Genomic DNA, 21667 nt, shown 5'->3' on the forward strand with positions numbered 1-21667 from the left:
TGTGACCCTCCTCAAGCCAGTTCAATTTCTTATTTTTCAGCCTTTTTTATGCACTAAGTTAACTTTCTCATGCTAAGGAAAATTAAGTATTTCCTTTCTCCTTGCTTTGTAGCTGATGAGTAGTTAACAGCCCACATGAGGGAAAAGAGAAGCACGCAGATACCCTGAACTGGGCTTTGTGTCAGGCTTTGTCTCTGCTAACCCAGCCTCACTTGATGCTCCTCAGGGCCAAGCTGGGCTCTGCTTATGGTAAGGCAGAGAATGGGAAGGCTTGGGAGGTGACTGCAGAATGAGGACAGCCAAAATACCACAGACTTAAGTCTAGTAGAAGATTTTAGTCCCAAGGAATTGGAGATTTTAGGAGTAAGTCTTGTTTTCGGCATTGTTTCAAGCAGTTTTTGCATCCTTGAGCCTGCTCAATGACAAGGTCATAACTTTGTTAACTGCCCTAGGGTTAGTACATCAAGCTGGAAAATAAGGATTTGCCATAAAACTACACGGAATAGCTCCAAGAATAGCTTTTTTATCTACTAGCTGTGCATCATTCCCAACAGCAAATTCAGTTACAAAACATCCAAACCACTGTGGGCAGTTTTGATATAATTTATGTCTTGGTCTTTTTTTTTTTTTCCTTGCATAGGCATAAATTACAATCTGTTGATTAAAAAATAAAAGGAACAAAACAGTGCAGCATTTGCAACAGGCTACAGCATCAAACAAATTCCTGTCCATAACCATCTGTTTCTGCAGGGCTAATTTGTAACACATGTGTAGGGCAAACTGAGAAGGAGGGAGAATAGAAGAGGGAAATGGAGTAAATAAGAGAAATCTGCTCCCACAGCTGTTCTACATTTCTCCTGCCTCACCAGGCTCATCTTTGGCATCAGCTCTAGGATTAAATACCCCTGGGCAGAGAAGCACATGCTGAAGCAGCAGTTTTCTGTGCCCTCTTCTTCTGCAGCTCTGGGAAGTGCTGCAGAAATGCTGTAAGCTACCATCCCCAAGAGCCAGCGACTCTGGGCACTAGGCACAGGTGCTTAGGCTGCAGCCCAGTACTGATGCTGAATTTGGGGGCTGAAAACCCCCATGTAGCCTCAGCATATATTCCTGGGGATCCTCACACAGATGGCGTGGTGAGGCCTCTAAAACCAGCTAGAAAAGAGCATGAAGCCCCAGGAGGAGGTCTCACTGGTGGCTCCAGGGAGTTCTACTTAGAACAGCAAAGATTTTCATGTCCAAAGGACAGGGCGAGCTTGTGCTTTAAAGCCAAATGCTCCCTACCCCAAGCACAGCAGTTAACACCCACGTGGAAGGAGCAGAGATCCCACTACAACTCCATTTGCAGGGGAAGAGGTCACCTTTCCTGCCTCTCGCCAGCATGCCTGATTTACCATAAAATCTTCTTTTTCTTGGGCAAAGACCTTGTCTGTCCTTACAGTCCAAGCCAGAGACCAGGGAGCCAGAAGGAACATAAGAAAAGGTTTTTTCCCAGGTTCATGGTTGTAGCTCTTGCTCCATCAGCCAGAGAAGGGTGAGAAAAAGGGAGAGCTTCATCTCTGCTCTCTTTTTTGATTCAAATAAAAAGAGGAGCTGGTCTGCTGAGCCCAGAACAGGTCTAAGTTCTGGGCTAAAAGCACAGCTCCATGTGCTCAGTGCACTCATGGACATGACTCCAAGGGAAGCAGGCAGCTGTAGACAAGTTTAAAATAACTTTGGCTGTGGATGCCAAGAATTAAGACTACGCTCAGTATAGGAGAGAATTTATAGTCCCTGGCTCTGGCTCCAGGTCAGCTTTCTCCCTGCAGCAGGGCCTCCCAGCTCTGCAAGAGACTCCACAGGGTAATTTTAATCTGTTGGAGATAGGACTGTGCCCTCTGGGCTCACTTCCCCAGCTTGGAGCAAGGAGACCCCTTCAAAAGGGATGTGTTGCTACCATCCTCACCTTCCCAGGCTGGCCTGTCAAGGCTCAGCAGATCTGCCTGATGCCCATCAGGGGATGCTGAAAGGAGACCCTTCTTCAGCCCCTCCTCCTCTAGGCCTGCAGTGCTTCAAGCAGAGACCATCAGAGTGGGAATCACTACCTGGTGCTCTCATGGTGTCAGGGGGGAAGGACAATACCAGCACTGGACAGGGCTGAAACACTGACCATGAGCCCTTTAGCTTTTCTTTCAGTGAAACACAACAGAAAGCTGGAGGCTGTTAACACCATCCAAAAACATTAGCCAAACTTTGTGATGCAGGCAGGCAGGAGGTGGAGAGGCCAGATGGCCCTAGCACTCCTCAGCCTGGGGAAGGTCCCTGTGCATCCTTCCTGCAAACCCCTGCTGTGCCTCCACCCATCCCAACAGTACAGGCAAGATTTACATGCCCACTACAGGCAGAACTCCCCCTCCTGCTCCAGCCCACAGCCAGGGCTCAGAGAACAGCACAATGCCAGTGAGGAGAGGTAGGATGAAAAGGGAGCCCTTCCAAGAGAAAGGAGGTCAGCCTGCACCAGCCATCTGCCATCGAAGACCCGAGAGCTGAGGGAGCCCTGCAGGCAAAGGGTGACTCTGCATGCTGGCACCTGCAAGCCCTGGTGATTGCCCCATCTCCCCCTCAAGAGCCCTGCAAAGCCCTGGGGCAGCAGCTTGTTGCTAACAGTCAAGTATATACAGATGCAGCCATGGGCAAGAGGCCACAGCCACGCATTGCAGTCTCAGAGGACATCCAGAGCAAGGAGGGCAGGAACTTTCTCCAGCGCCCCACCAGCAGCAGTGCACAGAGAACCCCAGCTTCCAACCCACCAACAGCGTGAGGCCCGTATTTTAAACAGTTCTGCTCATCACATTCTAGCTTATCCTACTGTGTGTGCTATTCTACTAAACAAAGCTCTAGCCCTCTCCACATCTAAGCCACTCATCCAAGTGGCACCATGTAACATTCTCTGGTTAAGTACAAATTGCATGGAAAAAGTATTTTTTCCCTTTGTTACTACAAACCCCCCCAACCCCGCAAAAAAACCAACCCCAACACCCCAACTGGAAAATAGCTTCCCACCCCTCTTAAAAAAAAAAAATATCAGAACAAACCCCAAAGGAAAAGCAGGCAACAGGAATTTTCAATAGCATCATCAAGCTTAACACTGGGGAGGCAGCCAGCCAGGGAGGCCAACAGCATCGCCAAGACCCAACTCAGCTACTGGCAGCAGGAGGGCTTGACTGGATGGATGGCAGCACCAAGGTGGGCTCTGCCACCAGCGCCTGCCACGCTCCTCTCCTCCTGCTTCGCAAACCATTAACATAGTTTTATGTTAATACTTAATTAATACTGTCTTATTTCCTCTCTGCCAGCCCAGCATTGGAGGGCTGGAGATCTTTACCAAACCAACACCAAGGCAAGAGAAGTGACCCTGTGTAGAGGGAACTCAGTGGCCATGACTGGTGGCTCCCACCTACTCTGGCAGCACCGAGTCAGGCACCATGGTCCCACACACCGATCTCCTGCACCCAAGCCCGCTTGAAGCACATCACAAAATGACACACTCCTTTCCCAAGCCCTGGCCATGCTAGAAAGGAGCGGGACAACAGGGAAGAGGGGCAGCGCAAACCCGATACAAAGTTAGCTTAAAAAGTTAAAATGTCCCATACCCACTGAAAACAAGCCAGGCTGCGCTAGGACCCACGTGGGATGCTCTTGCCTCACCACCCTGGTCCTTGGAAGAGTGAAAGCCTCACCCCTTCAACACCAACTCTTCTCCTCCCCCCCAGGGGAGCAGCTTCCTGGGGTGGCTGCTGGCACATGCCAGGATTTCTAAGTGCAAAGCAGTGAACCAGATGCATCCCCTCCTGCTGTCAGCCCAGCAGCATCCTCATCCTGTGCAGGGTCGGGGGTCAGTGCGCCGGCTCCCCGTGCACGCGGAAGCGGTAGATACAGGTGTATTCGGGGTGGCCCCAATTGCTCAGCACCCGGAGCTCCACCAGCTGGTATGTGCCCACGGAGTCACCCTTGGGGAGGAGGGAAAAGAAAAACCTGAGACCTTGAGGGCTCTCTAAGGCTGAGATCCCAGAGGCCCCATTTTCTTCTCAGGGGTCAGGTGCTCCAGGGGCAAAGTATTTACCTCCAAGTAAAATGTTTGGATGGGGTCGCCATCGTGGTTGTAGGTGAAGCGTCCAAGGAGAAGGCCCTCCTCCTCTCCTTCTTCTTTTAAGCCCTATGGAAGGGCAGGGAGGCAGAAAGGGAGAACCAGGGGTCATCAGAGAGGGAGACCAGAGGTGATGCACACATGCAGGGCAGAAGAGGGAGAGGGAGACGCAAGGGTGCTTGGCGCCCACTCCTGCTCTTCCAGATCAAAATAGACAAATGGGAACAGGGACCAGTGGGGAAGGATGAAGGGGGGGAAGACCAAAAGTTACACCTCCTCAAGCCCCTTTGTCCCTGTGTCCCCCTAAACTTTCTGAAACCTGGTACTGCCCTTCCCCCACCAGTATTGCTGCTTCTTCTTCTTCAGGGTAAGACCAACCCCCCGCCCAGAGCACCCCACAACCAGGTGTGGGGTTTGCTAGCAATCCTTTCCAGCACCCTCCCACTGTGTTCCCCCCACCCTCAGGTCTGGGCAAGGGCACTCACATAGACAGCAAAGTCCTTGGGGGCACTGGGGATGGTCCCCTGCGGTGAGAGGGCTTTTGGGATGTGCTCCAGCGTGACGGCCGTGGGGCGGATAATGCCAGAGAGGCGGATGACAGCAAAGCCCTCGGAGCCACGAAATGCCCAGCAGTTCCCAGGGTTGACATCTGGCTATGAGCATGGAAGTAAGACGCCAACGATGTTACCACCATCATTTTTCTCCCACCAGCCTGGCTGCTGGCTTGGAGCAACAGTCAAGGCCCAATAAAACCCCCATGAGAACTAGCCCAGTCCTCCCAGTCGGCGCCCACCTGCAGGATGACACGGGGGGACTGCGAGTGGTACCACAGGGGGATGCCGAACAAGCTCAGCAGCGCTGTCCGTGTCTCGTAGGTCTCTGAGCAGCGAGTGTTGATGACGCTGGCCCCTGGCATGAGAGGGGATGGCAGCAGGTGAGCTGCGCGCCAGCACCTTGCGGTCGCCTCCCCAAACAGCTGGCTCATCCCCACCACCTACCTGCTGACTCGAGGGCATAGTCAACCATCCCCACACGGTCCTCGCTGTAGCGCTTCAGGGCCTGGCCCACGATGAGATGCACTTGCTGCAGGGGGAACAGAGGGCACAGGAGGGTGATGAACTGGGGCAGGCATCCTGCCCCCACCCGCCTGCCCCAGAGGGACAGAGGGTGCAAGGACCTTCCCACAAAACAGCCAGGAGAAAGAACAGCCAGCGCATGAATCACCGTGGCAAAAATGAGAGGACACGCATTTGGCTGGGAAGCCTCATGAGAGGTTGCTAAAAATACCCCAGGGGAGAGGAGCTGTGCAGAGAAGGGGCCGTGCCTAGGCACGCTGCACTTGCCTATCCCCAGGAGGGGCTGGCCCACAGGGAGGAGAGGTACCACCAGACACGACCTGACAGACTACCCAGAATCATCTGCTGGTCCCTCCTGCCCTGTCCCACAGGATTTATGGGAGCTTCCCCCCATCCAGAAAAGGAGGAGATGGCTGGAGCGTCCATCTGGAGCCAAACCCAGCCTAAGAAGCTAGGACCCTGCAGCATCACTTTGGGTCTAAACTTTACGGAGAACACAAAGCTTGCACAGACTATGGAGACTGCTAATCCCAGCTTGATCCCTCCCTCCACTACCTCCACAGGGAATTGCCAGCAACTCTTTCCAAAGCAAGTGGGCTCATTTTTTCCCCTTGGTGTCATTCTGCTGAAATGCTTTGCACCAAACAATGCAGCAGCGCTGCTGAAGTATGGGAATAAGCAAGATGCTCCACCCATGGAAGCTTTGTTGGCACCTGTCCCACGTTCTGGGTGAAGAATGCATGAGCATTGGATTTTGAGGCAGTAAGAGCCTTGCAGCACTGCAGGCATTATCACATGTGACCCCTTCCAGAGCACAGAGCAGGCACAAACTGAGAAGGGAGGGGCTGAGAAGGAGTTTCAAGAGTCCTCTTGCATCCTGTGAGCCCAGGATCAATATACATCCCAGCTGTGCGGGCAGTCCCAGTGCCTCTGACAGCCCCATGCACACATGAAGAGGGCCACAGTTGCCAGCCCCACACCTGTGGTCACCTCATATCCCTGGGGCTCAGGCCAGTACTCACTTCCTCTGTCACTCCTGCAGTCCCTCCTTGCCTCAGGGCAACTCCAATACCGGCCTGAGCATCCCGTGCTGACAGTCTCCGGTCCTCCAGGACTTTTGCAAGGATCTTACGCTCCAGAGCCTGGAGCTCTGCCTGCAAGTCTTCCCGCTGGAGGATGAAGGCAGCAGCACCATCCTGCTTGGACTGTGACAGGAACCTACCGATCCACACCGGGAACTGCGCTTCCACCTGGAATGGTGTGGACAGAGCTCAGCCCTGGAGCAGGGACCCTTGCTTGCCTTTCTGCCAAACAGGCTGGGGCCTAGGGACTCACATCAGCCCGCACTGTCTTCAGCTGCTCCAGTATCCCCTCCACGTGCTTCCCCATCACCTCCTGGTCTGACTTGAGGCTTGCCAGCTCCCTCCTCAGCACTGCCACCTCCTGCTCCAGCTTGCCCACCTCCTGCCGGAAGGTCCCTCGCAGGCTCTCCTCCACCGAGCTGTGCCAAGAGAAAGGTAACAAAACCTCGTGCCACTAGGCCCAATTAGCCTCTGCAAACTGGAGGAAGAGGTTCATCCCACATCACCTATGCTCAGCCCCATCTCCAGACCCGGTTTTAATTCCAGTGGCAGTGACATCTTCAACTGCATCCCATGGGAAAGCATCCTCAGCTCACCCCTCAGCTGAAGGACCACATTCACAGTGATGCAAAATGACACTGGCAAAGGTCATTTGCTGCCACTGCTCTTGGAACCCTGCTGCCAGCCACAGAATCACAGAATGGGTCAGGTTGGAACAGACCACAGGGGTCATCTGGCCCAACCTCCCTGCTCAAGCAGGGCCATCCCAGAGCACAAGGCACAGGATTACTGATGGTTCTGGATTATCTCCAGTGAGGGAGACTCCACAACCCCTCTAGGCAATCTGTTCCAGTGTGTGGTCACTGCACAGTAAAGTTCTTCCACATGTTCAGGTGGAACTTCCTGTGCATCAGTTTCTGCCTATTGCCTCTTATTGCTTGGCAGCACTGAGAAGAGCCTGGCCCCAACCTCTTGTCACTCTCCCTTCAGCCACTGATGAGGTCCCCTCAGTTGTCTCTTCTCAAGGCTGAACAGACCCAGCTCCTTCAGCCCTTCCTCATAAAAGAGATTCTCCATCCCTTCATCATCTCCACAGCCCTCTGCTGGACCCTCTCCAGGAACTCCATGTCTCACTTGTACTGCTGAGGAGCCCAGAACTGGACACAGCACTCCAGAGATGGCCTCACTAGGGCTGGGTAGAGGAACAAGATCTCCCTCAACCTCCTGACAATGCCCTTCCTAATGCACCACCCTAGTATACCACTGGCCTTTTTGGCCAGAAGAGCACATGCTGGCTCCCACAGACATCCACCTATGTATCCTTCCTTCCTTTTCCCCCAAGACTATGCTTCTTGAGCTCTCCTTTGTCCAAAACCAGGCCTGCAAACCCCTCCTAAGCCTGGCTGAGGGGAATTCACCCACATACCTGCCTGCCCCTAACAGAGCAGGGCCTTGCCCCACAGCCAGCATTACCTCTGCCACTCCGAGTTCAGCTCCAGCAAACGTGCCTCCATCTCCTACCAAGAAAAGGGGAAGGGGTGAGACCTGTGACACCACTGGTGAGGGTGTCCTGTCCAGGTACCACCACATGCTCGTCTGCTTACCTGGGAAGCTTGCGTCATCTTGCCTAGCCGTCCGTCTAAATCCCTCTGCACCTGGGCTCGGAGTGCATCCAGCTCACCCTGAAGGATGAGGAACAGGGTGGAATGTCAGAGCCTGGCCCTGCAGACCCCCATCTCCCTGCACTCCCCGTTTCTCTCACCTGCAGGTGGTTGGCCATGTCGGTGCGGAGATGCTCCTTCAGCCCCGCGTCCCGGCGGCTCACCAGCCCCTCCAGCAGCGCAGGAATGTCTCCTGGGGGTGGTTCTCCCCCTGCTGTCACTGCTGCCGCCCCACGACGCAGCTCCCACCGTGACAGCTCCACCTCCAGTGCCTCAAAGCGCTTCTCAAGGGACTGGAAGCGAGCCAGGAGGCGGTGTCCCCCCTGCAGTGACAAAAACAAGGTGTGATGCACCCCTCCAGGGGAGTGCAGGCTCCGCAGGACCCCTGTGAAAGGGGACCCTGACCACCCATTCTCCAGTGGCATCTTATTCATCTGCTGCTTCCCAGGAGAAGGCAAGGCCCTCCTTGGTGTCCATCCCAGGGACACCCAAGAGTGAGATGGCTACAAGCTGGGGAAGCCAGTGTGGAGCCATCATCTACCCCATTCTCTACCACTCCTCATACCCTAGAAGCAATTATTCAGCCATGGATCACACTGTCCCAGCTCTCCCTTCAAGGCACTCATCCCACCTGGGCCACCATCATGCCTTTACTGAAGCTTACCTGGTCCAGCGTGGTCAGGTCCCCTGCCCCAGGAACATCGGAGGAAGAGGAAAGCTTTCCAGCTCCCCACCATGGGAAGGAAGGCAGGCTGAGTGTTGACAACCCGTATGGGTAGAAGTACCAAGCTCCTGGGCACAGAAGGATGAGATCGTCAAAACCACAGGTTGGCAATGGGCCACAGTAGTGGACAGGGTGGACATGCAGAGGCTCAGCCATCAGCATCACCAGGGATAACCAGGAGACACTGGCAGGGGGATGCAGATAGACCAGGACACCAGAAAGCCACAAGCACTGAGCTCCAGGCCATCCCATCCCCCAGCTATGGCAGAGGATGCTCTGCACTGCCCCAGATCTCAGGGCAGCACATCAAGGGAGGCTGGCTCACCGTAGGCGGCTGCAGCGAGGAGCAGGAGGAGCAGCAGCAGCAGCAGGGACCTCTTCAGACGTGGGTAGCGCCTGGAGCATGGAGAAAAAAGAAGTGCCTGTACGACTGCAGCCACCTTCCATCACCTTTGGATGGGGGCCAGAGGGAAAGCAAAGATGACAAGACACCCACCACCCCAAACGTGCCTTCCCTTTCCAGGGTCCTGCAGGTTCTCCCCACACTTCCATCATCCTGGTGTCCCCCCCAGCACTCTCACCTGGAGAAGGGGACAGTGTCCCGGTGGGAAGCCGTGCCAGTGAGGCGGCGCCAGGCCCCTGCCAGCCTCGAGAACAGCCACCGCATGAACTGAACTGCCAGGAGAAAAAACAAACCTCAGGAGGAGTCCTGGCAGAGATGTCCCCTCCATGCCCAAGGGTGGCACCACAAGGGGATAAAACCACCACTCCCTCCAAATCCCATCCACCCAAACAGGGAATAGCACACACAGCATCTGAAGAGTAAAGATGCTGACTGGCAAGAACACTGCTGCTAGAAGTGCCCCTGCCAGCCCTCCACTCACCTGGGGAGGTAAACACCTGCCAGAGGAAGGAGCCCACCCGGGAGGCTGCAGTTCTCAGACCAGACCCAGAGCTACTCTGGCTTGAGTAATAGTGACCTGGAGAGGAACCAGGAAGTCACCAATGCAGACAGCATCCCAGTGCATTGCCACAGCAAAGACTTTGCACTGGGGGTGGCATCCAGCAGGGACTGGCAGCACACTGGGCACACCCAGGCCCCGAGCTGGTCCCTCTGGGACCTCCTTGCATTCCTGCCACTACAGACACACTAGTGCAACCCTACCAGCGTAGTCGTCCTCCGAGGAGTACCCAGATGAAGATGTGTAGGTGTCGTATGTCTTGCTCTCTAGCACCCCATTGATCTTACTGGACTCGGTGTCCCCTGTGCCTCTCCTCCTCCTGGTGGAGAGCTCTCCACCTGTCCCCAAAACACAGAGTTCCACTGAGAAATCACCCACCACACCACTTCCACAACGGGCAACCCAGTCAGCCAGCCTGGGCAGTTGCCCCAACACTCTCCGGTGTCCAGGGAGGCCCCCAGCTGCCCTAGGAGAGTGGGAGGGCTCACCCCAGTACGTGCTGCTGTCCAGGTCATCATCCAGCATGGAGCTACCCAGGGCAGCAAGGCCCCGGCTGCCCCCCAGGTAGGACTCGCTCATCATGGACTCGCTGTAGTAGGAGGTTTGGGTGCTGGGGGCGGGAGAGAGGCGCTTTGTGCTACTCGATTTCCTCCTGATCGTCCTGCGGGAGGCGAGAACAGGCTCATCAGACACGTGTGGTTACAGGGTGGGGGGCGGGTCACAGCGCACCCATGGGGGGAAATGAGGAATTCACCCCAATCCCTCGGCCATCATCACTTCCCTCCACACCGGATGGCGGTAGCTTTCGGAGGCTGAAACCTCTGCTTTGCGGAGGCCTCCCGCCCGTCCCGGGCATCGCTTCCGCTCGCACCGCTGCGGTTTTCCGGCCGGCACTTGCAGCACACCTCCCCTCCTTCCCTCCCTCTCTCCTCCCTCCCTCCCTCCTGCCATCCAGCTGCAGCTGGCACCCGGCCACCCACGGCAGGCTCCAGTGCCGGGCCCCTGGGGACGCAGAGGTGCCTGGGCAGGGAGCGCGGGGCTCTGGCTGGAGCAGGGGCGCAGCCGGTGCCGAGGCGGCCATGCCGGAACGGGCCGGGCTCACCGTCGTGCTCCCTTCTGCAAGCCGTGCCCACAGCCCAGCCGGGAAGGTGCCCGGTCCCCGGTGTGGGATGGAATGCCCCGCCCCTGTCAGAGTGGGGCAGGGGGAGCCCCCCCAGCTCGTGCCCCCCACTAACCTGCCGGTGGTTTCCTTGAAGGGGAGCTGTGTCCCACCCAGCAGAGATGTGCTGCTGCTGCTACTGGTCGTGGCATCATCGTCCCCGGGGTAATAGCGGGTGGTGACAAGGCGCTGGCTGCGGCGGGACATGGCGGCAGCGCGGAGGGGGAACTCGGCTCACCTGGGGGTGGGGAGAGGGCGAGGGAGAGAAGGAAATGTCAGCGGCAGGGCCCCTGGAGGGACGCGGCCAGCGGGATCCCGCTCGCAGGGACCCCACCCCTGTGGCACGGGTCCCGGCCCACACCGAACACCGTCCCGAGCTGGCGGCCGTGGGATGGAGCCGCCTCCCCGTGCAGGCCGATAAACCCCTTCGCCTCCCTTCCCCTCCGCGCGTGGGGCGGCTGCACCCGGCCCCTCCGCACCCCCGGCCCGACACATCTCCCCCAAGGCCTCGGTACTGAGCCACCCCGCCCGCAAGCCCGGCTTTGACCCGCCGTCCCCCTCGCAAACCCACCGGCAAGCGCCGCGCAGTAGAGACCGATCCCCTCCGTCCTTCCCGGCCGCTGTCGCCGCCGCCGCTCCCTTTTGTTTTGCGGGGGAAGGCGGCACCCGCCTCCCCGCCTTCCCCCCGGGCCCCCCCGCCGCCGCCGCCCCGCCCCGCCCCGCCCCGCCCGCCGCCGCGGAGAGGGGGGCAGCCACCGCTAACCCGGCCTCTGGGGACCTCTTCTTTATCATCATCATTAGTGCTATTTTTATTATTATCGCCACCGGCATATTCTTTTTATTTAATTTAATTTTATTTCCATCATTTGGGGGGGCGGGGGCGATGATGAGGGCCCATCCGCACTCCGCTGCCCACCGGGACCTGGTCCCCAAGCACCTCAGCCCTGGGGTTCCTCCCGCCATGCCCAGCACGGGCAGCAGTCAGCCCACGCTGCCAGCCAAGGGCACGGGTGCTGGCAGCCCAAAGTGGGAGCTCCCAGGTGCAGGGCTGCACCTCAGTGCCATTTGGGCTTTGCTGGGGTGGCTGGTTTGCTGGTCCTGGTGGGGTGGGAAATCCCCGCACCCCAAGCGCCACCCGTTCGGCGACACGGCCGAGCTTGTCCCTGGGGCGTGGGCAGCCCCGCTCGACACCCGTGTGCCCACGCCGCCCCAACTGGGCTGGCGTGTTCTGCTGCTCCGCGGGCCGCTGGCCCCAGACACCCCGCTGCCATCGCTCTTTCCCACGGGCGGCTGAGCAGGCTCGTCAGGGGCGTGTGAGCCGAGCCGGGCTGCTCCCATGGGACCTTGAACCGCTGCGGCACAGCTGGGACCTTGTGCAAACTCACCAGGCTGAAAAAACAGCCACACTCCCACACCCCGCGTTTTAAACCTGTCGGCGCCCCGGAGAAAGATTTGCCTGGGGGAGCTCTGAGAGTCAGGGCAGCTGGCCACCTGTGTCTGGACGCGGTTGTTTAGGCTGTGTCTGCGGGGCACGATGCAGGAATGGTCCCCCTGGCTTTGGGAATGGGACAAAAAGGTGTTTATATAGAGTTTAAAAAATACGAAGCTGGCAGAAGGGAAGGAACCTATTGCAAAACAGCCCTGAAACCTTTTCCTCCGTGTGCTGGGCTTTGGGGCACAAGCCAGGGCAGTGGCAGGAGGACGTGCTGTCAGCATCGGGGGGGCACACCGCAACAAACCCCGATTCAGCGTCCCCAGCCCCGTTGTGTAACGCAGACAGATCCTCTTTGTCTCCCTTTTTTTTTTTTTTGCCTTCCTTTTGAGCCCATTTTTTGTTCCAGCCAAAATCTCTGCCTAGCTTTTCCAGCTCCATCTCCCACTGTGCCAGCTGCCCTTTTTCACCCTTTCCTGTGGATTCCCATCCCTTTGCGAGCGTCTGGCTGGGACAGAGGACATCTCCCCTCCCCAGTGGCACCTTTATCTCTGGCCATGAAGATGGCAATCCTGTGTCCCGACCTGGGTACAGTGGCAGTGGCTGTCACAATGGCACCTGCTCCAGGTGACGTAACCCTGCGTGGATTAACCCCCCTGGGAGGCTCAGGGGATAAGCTGGGTGCTGAGCCACCAGGCGCTAAGTAGGGTGCACAGACCCAGGTCAGTCCATCCCCTCCTCAGAACACACTTATTTGGATGTGAAGGGAGTCAGTGGCAGTTCCTGAGGGATTTAGGAAGATGCTTTGAGGAGAGTGGAGTTTGTCCTTGCTGCATCCCTGGTCCTGTGTAGGAGGCGATGATGCCAGAGCCATGGGAGTTTTTGAATGGGTGTGGGAAGACTGGAGCAAAGATAAGTGGTGTGTAGCTGGGAGCTTCTGCCTCATTTTCCCCACACCAGCAGTGGGGGTGGCCTCAGCTCTCTTTTTGGGGGTCACCAGGGCATCACCATGCTGGGGGTGGGGCAGGAGATTGCCAGCTGTTCCAGTTTGGCAGCTCCTGCTGGGGAAAGGCAGGAAAAATCCCTACCCTTTCCTAAAAGGCTTTGGAGGGCTGAAGTGACACGTCCAGGCACGCAAGGAGAGGCCAGGGCTGGGAAAGCAGCCTTGGTGGAGAAGATCACAGCTCGTGTCTTCTCCACTAGGCCAACCTTTTTATTTAAATTCCCTCCCTGTCCCAGTTATCCTTACAACCTGCTTTCCTGGTTCATCACGCCACCAGCTCTGGCACCACCAAAAGCTGACGCTACACAGAATCAGAGCTGCACATCGATCCCCACATCATCCTGGGCAGCACACCAAAACAGCCCAATCCAGCAGGGTACCCAGCCCCCCCATCACACCCATGACCCCACATCATCCACCAGCACCTCTTCCTGGCGGGCTGCCCTGGCCAGGCAGTGTCCCACCGCCACCAGCACCTTCCCCAGGCGCCGGTCCAGTGCCCACAGGTGGGGCTCAGCCAGGACAGGGGCCAGTGGATCTGCAGCCAGCGCCTCCCGCAGCACGTCACTCAGGCGGTAGGGCTGGGTGGCCAGCAGCTGCAGACGCAGGTAAGTTGACTTCTTGATGCTGCCAGAGATGAGGAGGGAGAGGTCTCAGTAGGAGGAGCCTCTCCCCAGCAGCAGATCCAGGGTGGGTGGCAGCCCCTTACCTGCAGCATTGCTGGAGAGGGGCCAGGATGGATGGTTCATCACGTGAGTGTGTGCCGAAGCTGGGGGTGGGGAGAAGCCCATAAGGGTGTGTCAGAGTGGCATTTTGGCAAGACTGGAGGTCTCCTCCACCCCTTTGCTGTGATTGCTCCCCCCTACTCCCCAACTTTACCCGCGACCATTGTCCAGGTGGAGCAGGAAAGTGTCATTCCCAAATTTCTCAAAGGTCTCGTAGTGGTGCCGGTCCATGTTGCCTGTGGCGGGCCAACAAATTTGGCATCAGGTTGTGGGCTGGGAGATAGGAGCAGGGACATGGAGCACTCTGCTGGTGTGAAACTGAAACCCAGAGCCTGAGGAAAAGGGTTGGAGGCACCTCGAAGGTGTCCATCTGGTGGCCATGGCTGTGCAGGGGAACTGAGCAGAGACCCCATGGCCTCCAGGCCCCTTCCCATCCCAGCAGCCCCACAGAGGGACAACAGTGGCAAATGGAGCAGAAGTAATGGCAAAGGCATGACTGGGTGGTCAGGAATGAGGAGATGGGAAACTCTCCCAGTCAGATGCTGGTGAGGGGACAGTGCAGGGAGGAAAAAGTGGCCCAGGGACAGGAGAGGAAACAAGAGCCCTGGGCAGCATCATCTCCACCTCTTGGCTCTCCAGGGGCTGCATGTGAGAGCGTGCTGGAAGGTGTTTCCCATATCCATGGTACTAAGCTGGGATCTCCTCAGAATCTCTGGACCTTCAACTTCTGCCTGGGAAATGCCCTGGTGGCACAGCCCTGTGCCCTCATTGTGGGTAAGACTGCAGCTCACTGCAGCCTGAACAACAGTTTGGCCAACAAACCTCACAGGGCATGGTACCACGGGACATGGAGCCATTTGGGCCTCTTGGTCCTAAGGGACCTCCATAGCCCCCAGCACAGGCACGGAGGGGCTCACCCATGAGGAAATCCAGGATCGTCATGTCGATGAGGTCGAGGAGGCGATGGCCCCTGTCATAGGGCGGTGTCTCTCGCACCTGAGCGCAGTAGTTGGGATTCAGCTCCCACCTGGTGGCAGAGGCCAATGAGGGCAATGGGGCCATGAGAGTGGCTGTGGAGAAGCCCCCTCCCATCCCATGGCTCTTCTGGCCCATGTCCCCACACCCCCCATGCCCCGTCTCACTCAGCCTTCTTGCTCTTGTGGTAGGAGCGGCGCCAGGGGCTGCGCCAGGAGCGGCGCTTGGCCAGGGTCTTGTCAGGGAGCAGGGCAGCCATGGAGCCCTCCAGCTGGTCCGGTTTGCCACAGAGGGCATGCTCGGTGGAGCAGTAGTAGGAGCACTCCCCATAGAAGCAGACATTTCCCGCTGGCCATGGGGACAAAGCAAAAGTTGACAAAGAGAAGGAAGGCAATGAGCCCCAGGTAGAGTGATCCAGCAAGCAGCCAGGGGAGGATCCTCCATGTGCTCTGGCCATGTGCTACCAGCAAAGCAATGGCAAGGGAGGCTGTGAGGAGCAAAGGCCTGTGGCAGGGTACCCATGGGAGCTGGAACAGTCTCCAGTGGGATAGTTTGTCTGAGTGCAGGGGAGCAGCAGCCAGCTCCAGGGGAGCTCCAGCCAGGTGGCCACAGGAGAGGATAGAGAGCATGAAAGCTCACCTGGGGAGATGAAGAAAGTCTTGGCCAGTTTCTTGTCTGTCGTGATATCCCGAATTTCCTTTGTTATGTTGACCAAACGGCCAGAAACTGGGGGGATTCGCCGGAAATCCAGGATCCTGAAACACGAAACTTGGAACCATTTCTTACTGACCTCAGCTGGTTTAATAACAGCGAACTTTTAAAAGTATTAAAACTGACGGGAGACACAGGTATCCCTCACAACAGGGAGCGAGAGGTGGGATGAAGGAGCAGTTTCTCTGGTGCTTTGCCAGTATGGGAGAGCAGGGTTGGATGCAAAGCTTACGCTCACCTGTCCAGGTGGAAGGCTGCAATCTCTGCATTGTGCCGCTCAAAGTCTGAGAAGTAGAAGAAATCAATGGGGGTCTCCTGGTCCCGGGTCTGCCTGGAAGGAGAGGGGATGGTGGCACAATCATCATGGATGGGGCCACTCCAGGCATGGGATTAGTTCTAAACCTCCACTCACCTTGTGCTCCCTGGTGACACTGGAGACACATCCAGACCCAGACTCCTCCAGTCACTTCCTGATGGGTGGGTGGTTCCAAGCCCCCTATCAAGGCTCCCACACAACCCCTGCCTCCAACTCAAGGGTGGGGAAGCCCTCATGGACCACCTTCTTCTTTCCACCACTGGAGGTCACTACCCCATCACAAGCTGCATCCAGTTTGCAGCAAGCACCACCGGGGAAGGCAAGGGAAACGGGACCATCCTGCTCGCCTCGGTTTGGGGATGGAGGTGCTTGAAGCGAGGCAGCACATGAAGCATTTCTCCACTTCTCCCTCCATGGTCCCCTCTGGCCACTTCTCGCTACCTAACAGGACTGTGTGGGTGAGGTATAGGGTTGTCCCAGGCTCTACTCACTTCATGGGCTTGAAGAGGGCCTGCCCATAGTTTGGGAACATCATGATGAGCTTGAGCTGGGTCCCACCAGACTTCTGGACTGAAAGGAGGGAGGGGATGAGGGAGGCAGGCAGCAGGCAGTGGGGCAGGGGTGTGAACAGGGGTACAGGCAAGGAGGTGGTACCTGAACTGACGATCCTTTGCGTGGCCAGATCCCGGAGAAGCGTGGGCAACAAGGGGTCCCGTCGGGGGTACAGCTCATAGCGGTTGATGCCGATGTGGAATTTGAGCCAGGTGGGGTAGGTGTCATAGGCTGTCTTCCCTGTCGGGAGGAGCGTCTCGGCTTTACTGCTGCTGACCCTGCAGCCCGACAGCCACCACCACCCCAACAACAATGACAGCTTTTAGTCGGGATAGGATGGATCCCTTGTCTCTGGGCCCTTCCTGGGAGCCAGTGCATGAAGGGTGAAGTGGGGAGAAAGCCCAGAGCAAGCCCTGGATGTGTTCCAGGTTTCGTGGTGGTGGAGCCCCCTGACCCATATGCCCTCCATGGGGCTCTTGGCACCTGGCAGATCCCATCCAAAGTTGGTGGCCAGGAAGACCCACCAGCATGGCTGGATTGGACACAGTGTCTTCCCTCCGTCCCCCATGGAAAATCCCTGGGTTGATTCTGCTTCTCTCATCCATGCATTTATTTCTTTGCTGGAAGAGATAATCTCATTGTTTTTCCCTAAGGGATTGGCTCCCAGGAATACAGTCTGCTACACCCCTCCATGTGCTTACTGGGGACACACATGTGTACACAGAACAAGGGTAGAGAAGCATGGGCTTCCCAGCCATACTCAGCACTGACCTGAACTCCCATCCTCAACAACCCATTGCTCTTGGGTGGGTTTCCCCAGGGGGATAAGTTTGGGGTTAGCATTATCCCTGTCTCTGTGCATCCTGCAAATTTGCACTTTCCTGGCATTCAAGGGAGTCCCTAGGGGTATCTGCCACACCTCTGTGCTAGGACACACTAGCAGTGCAATGGGACAGTTAGCCCAGTGCATCTATAACCCAAATCCATGTCTCTCTCTAGGAAAACAGCCTGTGCATTGATTTCATCAAACCAGACCCAAGGCTACCCATAGGTGTTCCTAAGAGACAAGGCAAATGCCCATTTGTGGAAACCAGCACTTAAGCCAGGTTTTATTCACTCCCAGTTCTGGCAGGCACCACTTTTGGAAGGTGTGCTTTCCATAAGGAAGCTGCTGTGTGTTACAGTGTTAAAGGTTTTAATATTTTCCCTTCTAATTAGAGGTTAGTAGTCCAAAGATAAAAATAGACAGCCATCAGCAGTCAGCTCACCACACAGCCGAGCCTAAAGAGGTCAGGCAATATCCTGCAAAATGCAGGACAGGAATGGTCTCATGGTTAGAGGTAACCTACATTGCAGGCTTTGCATCTCCAACATACCGTGAGGGGGGGATAAAACTGGTTAGAAATCTGGAGTGGGGACTTCCTCATATACAGAGAGAGACTGAGGGCTAGTCTGCATTGGAGAAGGAGCTGAGATCGCTTAATAGATATCCATAATACAATGAATAATTCAAGAATCTCCTTTAGCTTTGCTGTGTCCTACAAGCTTATGGGTAGCAGCCCAAAAATTCAGGGCTAGGAGAAGATCTGAGAAGTGAGAAATGTGTAGCAATGTGTAGCAATGGGGGCCCCTCTGGGGTAGGATGCTGACCTACAGAAGGAAACTACTTGTTTGGTCCCTGCTGCTTGTCCCCTCAAACCCACATATCCCCCAAATTCAAGCTAGAGCTGAGCTTGCTCCTCACCATTCATCACTCCTGCTGCTGTGCAGGCTGAACTTCTCCATGGGGTTGATGATAAACAGCTTGTCTTTCTCTGTCACCTCTGGGACTGGGATGTTGTAAAGAGGATGCTCGAAGAGTGCTGCCAGCTTGGATCCCTTGGTCCACCCTGCATTCCCTTCTTCATGTTGCTGTTGGACCCCTGGCTCTTCAGCCCCCAAGTGCAGCCCCATTTTCTGTGGCTGGGAACTTTTCTCCAAGGAGCTGTTGCTTCCACTGAAATCCTGAAGGATTCGCAGGCTCAGCTTTTTGAGGCCAGCTGGCATGGGGCTGCCTGAAGGGACACCCCCAGCTTTTGATGCTTCTGTATCACAGCCACAGGGCCTGTGGGCTGTGGGGAGAGCAAAATCCATCACCAGGTGCATGAGAAGGGCCAGGAGCAGAAGAAGGAGAAGGCTGATTTTAAATTTCCTCTGGAAAAGCGTTTGCAGCCGGCACCGCATCCTTCCTCACGCAAAACACTCAGCAAGGGATGGGCAGCCACACAGGGTTAAAAACGTTAGTGTGGCTGCAGCCTCTGTGCAAAAGTAGGAGAGAGGTTTCCTGGATTTAGAGCATCTCAGCAAAAGAGCAACCAGTGCAAGTGCAGAGTGGCAGGAAAGATCTGTCACCGCAGCATCTTACGGTGTGACACCACCAGGATGGGACAGGAGGTTGTGGCAGGGTTTATCAGCGCTGATAAGGGTCAAGCTGGCACTGCCAAGGTTAGAGTGAACGGGGCAGGTTCCAAATCAATAGCTGCAACACTGGCTCAGGGACAGCAATGGCTGCAGATGAATCCCCACTGTCCTGTCTCTCAGTACTCACACCTGCACAGGGCTGCAGAATATTTCCTTGAATACAGGGCTGAATACAGTCAAACAGTTCTGCCCCTCTGCAGCACACACCCTACCAAGCATGATGTAGCCCCATTCCCCATGTTCATCATAGCTGCTCTCTCAGAATCCAGAAGAATTTTTTTCCCATTGCTCAGCTCTATCAATTTTATCACCCTCCCTCATCTATTGAAAAGCAGTTGTACTCAAACCCCGTCTCAAAAACCACTCAAACTGGATAAAACAAAGAGGATGTGAGTATTGACATTGCTGTGAGGAGAAATGCTGGGTGTGCAGTGTAAAGAAGGGCTACCAGGCAGGTGAGTTTCAGGGTCAGGGATGTTCCCAGGACCTCTAAATCAGGTAGGGGAGGCAGGCAGGAATGGGGATACTGCCTTGGGCATCAGCACAGAGGGGCAGTGGGACCCACCAAGTGCTGGGGAAGATTGTCAGCTTGTGGAAGATCTTTTTTTTTTTACAAGAAATTCACTTTTTCGGTGACACCCAGAGACACAGAGCTGGGATGCGTGCACAAAACCGGTTCATGACTTGTAGGGGTGGAGCTTTGTATTTGATAAGGGACAGAGAAGCACGGAACCACCTGCAGTAGTTCTGTGGGCTGGGGTACAGTCTGGCACAACGTTTCTTTTCTTTTTGATCATCCAAATGATGCAGAAGGCGTGTGAAATCCCATACATCATGTAGTCCTTCCTTGTCGCGTGATGCACCAGCAGCCAGCTTGGAAATGCTCCCATCCAGGGAAGGTATGATGGGCAGTGGGCAGGAGGGGATATTCTGGAGCCCCCCTCCTCTGCAGCCATCCCCGCGCTGCCCTCTCCGCACGGTCCTGTGCCGTGTCCCCGGGTGCGTGTCTCGGTCCCCTGGCAGGCGGCGCGCTGGGAACGCCGTGTCCCCGCTGTTCTTGGCTCGCGTGTCCCACGGCGCGACAGTTGCCTGGAAACCAACTCCGGCTGACACCATCACCGCCCCAGATTCAGCCAGCCCCGCGTTCCCCAGCCTTCTGCTAGCAAGATGGCCGAGGAGAGCCGGGGCAAGCGAGGAGGAGGAGGAGGAGAGCTTTCCAGCCCGGCTGGCGAGCTCGAAGCCCCGCAGAAGGAGCTGCTGGAGGGCAGCAGATGGCTTCCCTGGGCGGGGGAACACAGCGTCCTGCTCCGGGAAGTTTGCTGAATTCAGTCCGGACACATGGTTCAGACAGAAGGCCCCTAGGAGGGGCTGGAGCTGGAACATGGGATCATTAGGTCATGGCTCAGAAAAACAACCAACCAACCAAAACACCGATTCCGTGTTTAACTGGACGTGTACTAACTGATCGCATCAAAGGAGCTGGGCTCGGCTCCCGGGTTTCATTATTCCACAGCCAGCCCAGAAGAGAGGAGACCTCCTCCTTCCAGTGTCCCAAATGGGGCTGGAGGGGATAGAAACCTCTTTCTCATATCTTGTAGTCAGGCACAGGGACCCTGTGGGCTGAAGCCACCCTACTGGCTGTTAGTCCCATATCCAGTTAATGAAATCTGCAATCCTACCTCCTCACCCTGATTTAGCATCCCATTGGAAAGGAAAGGCAGGGGGCTTAGGTGAGGCATTTTCTACCCTTAGTACTTCAATATTAGCATTAAATATTAACCAAAAGATTTTTCAGCGAGTCAGACATGAGCCTGCAGCAACAGAGAAGAGCTGGAGACTTTCAAAGCCTGTCCTGATCACCTGACAAGCACTTCGATGTACCTTGTTGCCATGACATCATCATAGAGACATGGTTGAATTTGCACCTCTTTCTTCTCATCTCCCCCCTCCAGCTCTTCCTCCATCTTCCCAGCAGGTTCGAGTCACCCTTGGGGCGGAGGAGGAGCCCTACATCCGAGGACATTTTCACTGCTGGCTCCAAATCAGGACTCATCGGCAGCTGATAATGATGTTCCCGTCTCCCCTCAGCAGGGAGGGATGAAGTCATGAGGCACAGCCTCTGAGCTGCTATCGCAGCTCTAGGGGACGGGTGGATAGAAAGAGTCATTTTGGCTGCCACCCATCCATCACCCTGCGTTTTTCATCTCATTTTCTACATCTGACTCAGCCTGATGCTTTGATGGGTAATGGCAGCAATATGCAGGGGGGCAAGAAATGAGAGGAAAACGCAATAGCAAGAAAACTGTTGCAAACTCCAAGCTTTCCCCTGAAAATCCATAAGGAAAAATCGTCCAGCAACTGAGAGCAATTTTATAGTAAAAAGTAGAGAGGCCTTAGAAGCTCCAAGGTCTCATAGAATCCTAGTTTGGGCTGGAAGGGACCTTTGGGGGGTCACCCAGTCCAATGTCCTTGCAATGACCAGGGACACCTTGAACTAGATCATATTGCTCAGAGACTCATCCAACCTATCCCTGAATTCTTCCAGGGGTGGGGCACCCACCACCTCTCTAGGCAACCTGTTCCAGTGTTTCACCACTCATTCTAAAAGACTTCTTCCCTATATTCAATGTAGAACAAACCTCTTTTAGTTTAAAACCTCTAACCCTTGTCCTATCACAAGAGGCCCTGACAAAAAGTCCCTCTCAG

At 55.9% G+C, this 21667-nt stretch overlaps 2 protein-coding genes across 2 annotated transcripts; both read right to left on the reverse strand.

The window, feature by feature from the left end:
* Nucleotides 1-585: 585 nt before the first annotated feature.
* On the reverse strand, nucleotides 586-11474 carry SUN2 (Sad1 and UNC84 domain containing 2). The gene is made up of 18 exons (XM_005527621.3): nucleotides 11359-11474; nucleotides 10864-11025; nucleotides 10117-10289; nucleotides 9832-9966; nucleotides 9551-9646; nucleotides 9248-9341; nucleotides 8992-9062; nucleotides 8607-8734; nucleotides 8044-8265; nucleotides 7886-7963; nucleotides 7755-7798; nucleotides 6535-6700; nucleotides 6222-6449; nucleotides 5122-5206; nucleotides 4917-5032; nucleotides 4609-4776; nucleotides 4100-4192; nucleotides 586-3986 (listed from the first exon to the last, which is right to left on the reverse strand). Exons 2-18 carry the CDS (start codon nucleotides 10992-10994, stop codon nucleotides 3873-3875), a joined length of 2142 nt encoding a protein of 713 aa, XP_005527678.2. The 5' UTR covers nucleotides 10995-11025; nucleotides 11359-11474; the 3' UTR covers nucleotides 586-3872.
* Nucleotides 11475-13460: 1986 nt separating this feature from the next.
* LOC102102887 (extracellular serine/threonine protein kinase FAM20C-like) lies at nucleotides 13461-18724 on the reverse strand. Its single transcript, XM_005527737.3, has 10 exons — nucleotides 18246-18724; nucleotides 16604-16779; nucleotides 16441-16519; nucleotides 15872-15964; nucleotides 15562-15677; nucleotides 15090-15270; nucleotides 14865-14974; nucleotides 14102-14183; nucleotides 13932-13991; nucleotides 13461-13849 (listed from the first exon to the last, which is right to left on the reverse strand). Exons 1-10 carry the CDS (start codon nucleotides 18722-18724, stop codon nucleotides 13615-13617), a joined length of 1611 nt encoding a protein of 536 aa, XP_005527794.3. The 3' UTR covers nucleotides 13461-13614.
* Between the last annotated feature and the right edge of the window lie 2943 nt (nucleotides 18725-21667).

Source organism: Pseudopodoces humilis, chromosome 5 (assembly GCF_049639895.1).
Source record: "Pseudopodoces humilis isolate 2021_Gansu_Grassland_sample_001 chromosome 5, ASM4963989v1, whole genome shotgun sequence".
Lineage (NCBI taxonomy): Eukaryota > Metazoa > Chordata > Aves > Passeriformes > Paridae > Pseudopodoces > Pseudopodoces humilis.

What these genes read in the sequence shown, in the direction of transcription:
- LOC102102887 (XM_005527737.3), bottom strand. Translation starts at nt 18,724, where the DNA reads ATGCGGTGCCGGCTGCAAACGCTTTTCCAGAGGAAATTTAAAATCAGC. An exon ending in GCAAAGGATCGTCAGTTCAG is followed by an intron (nt 16,520 to 16,603) that starts GTACCACCTCCT and finishes CCCTCCTTTCAG; the next exon opens with TCCAGAAGTCTGGTGGGACC. An exon ending in GACTTTCTTCATCTCCCCAG is followed by an intron (nt 15,271 to 15,561) that starts GTGAGCTTTCAT and finishes CCCCATGGCCAG; the next exon opens with CGGGAAATGTCTGCTTCTAT.
- SUN2 (XM_005527621.3), bottom strand. Translation starts at nt 10,994, where the DNA reads ATGTCCCGCCGCAGCCAGCGCCTTGTCACCACCCGCTATTACCCCGGG. An exon ending in CTCGGAGGACGACTACGCTG is followed by an intron (nt 9,647 to 9,831) that starts GTAGGGTTGCAC and finishes GTTCCTCTCCAG; the next exon opens with GTCACTATTACTCAAGCCAG. An exon ending in CTATGCCCTCGAGTCAGCAG is followed by an intron (nt 5,033 to 5,121) that starts GTAGGTGGTGGG and finishes CTCTCATGCCAG; the next exon opens with GGGCCAGCGTCATCAACACT.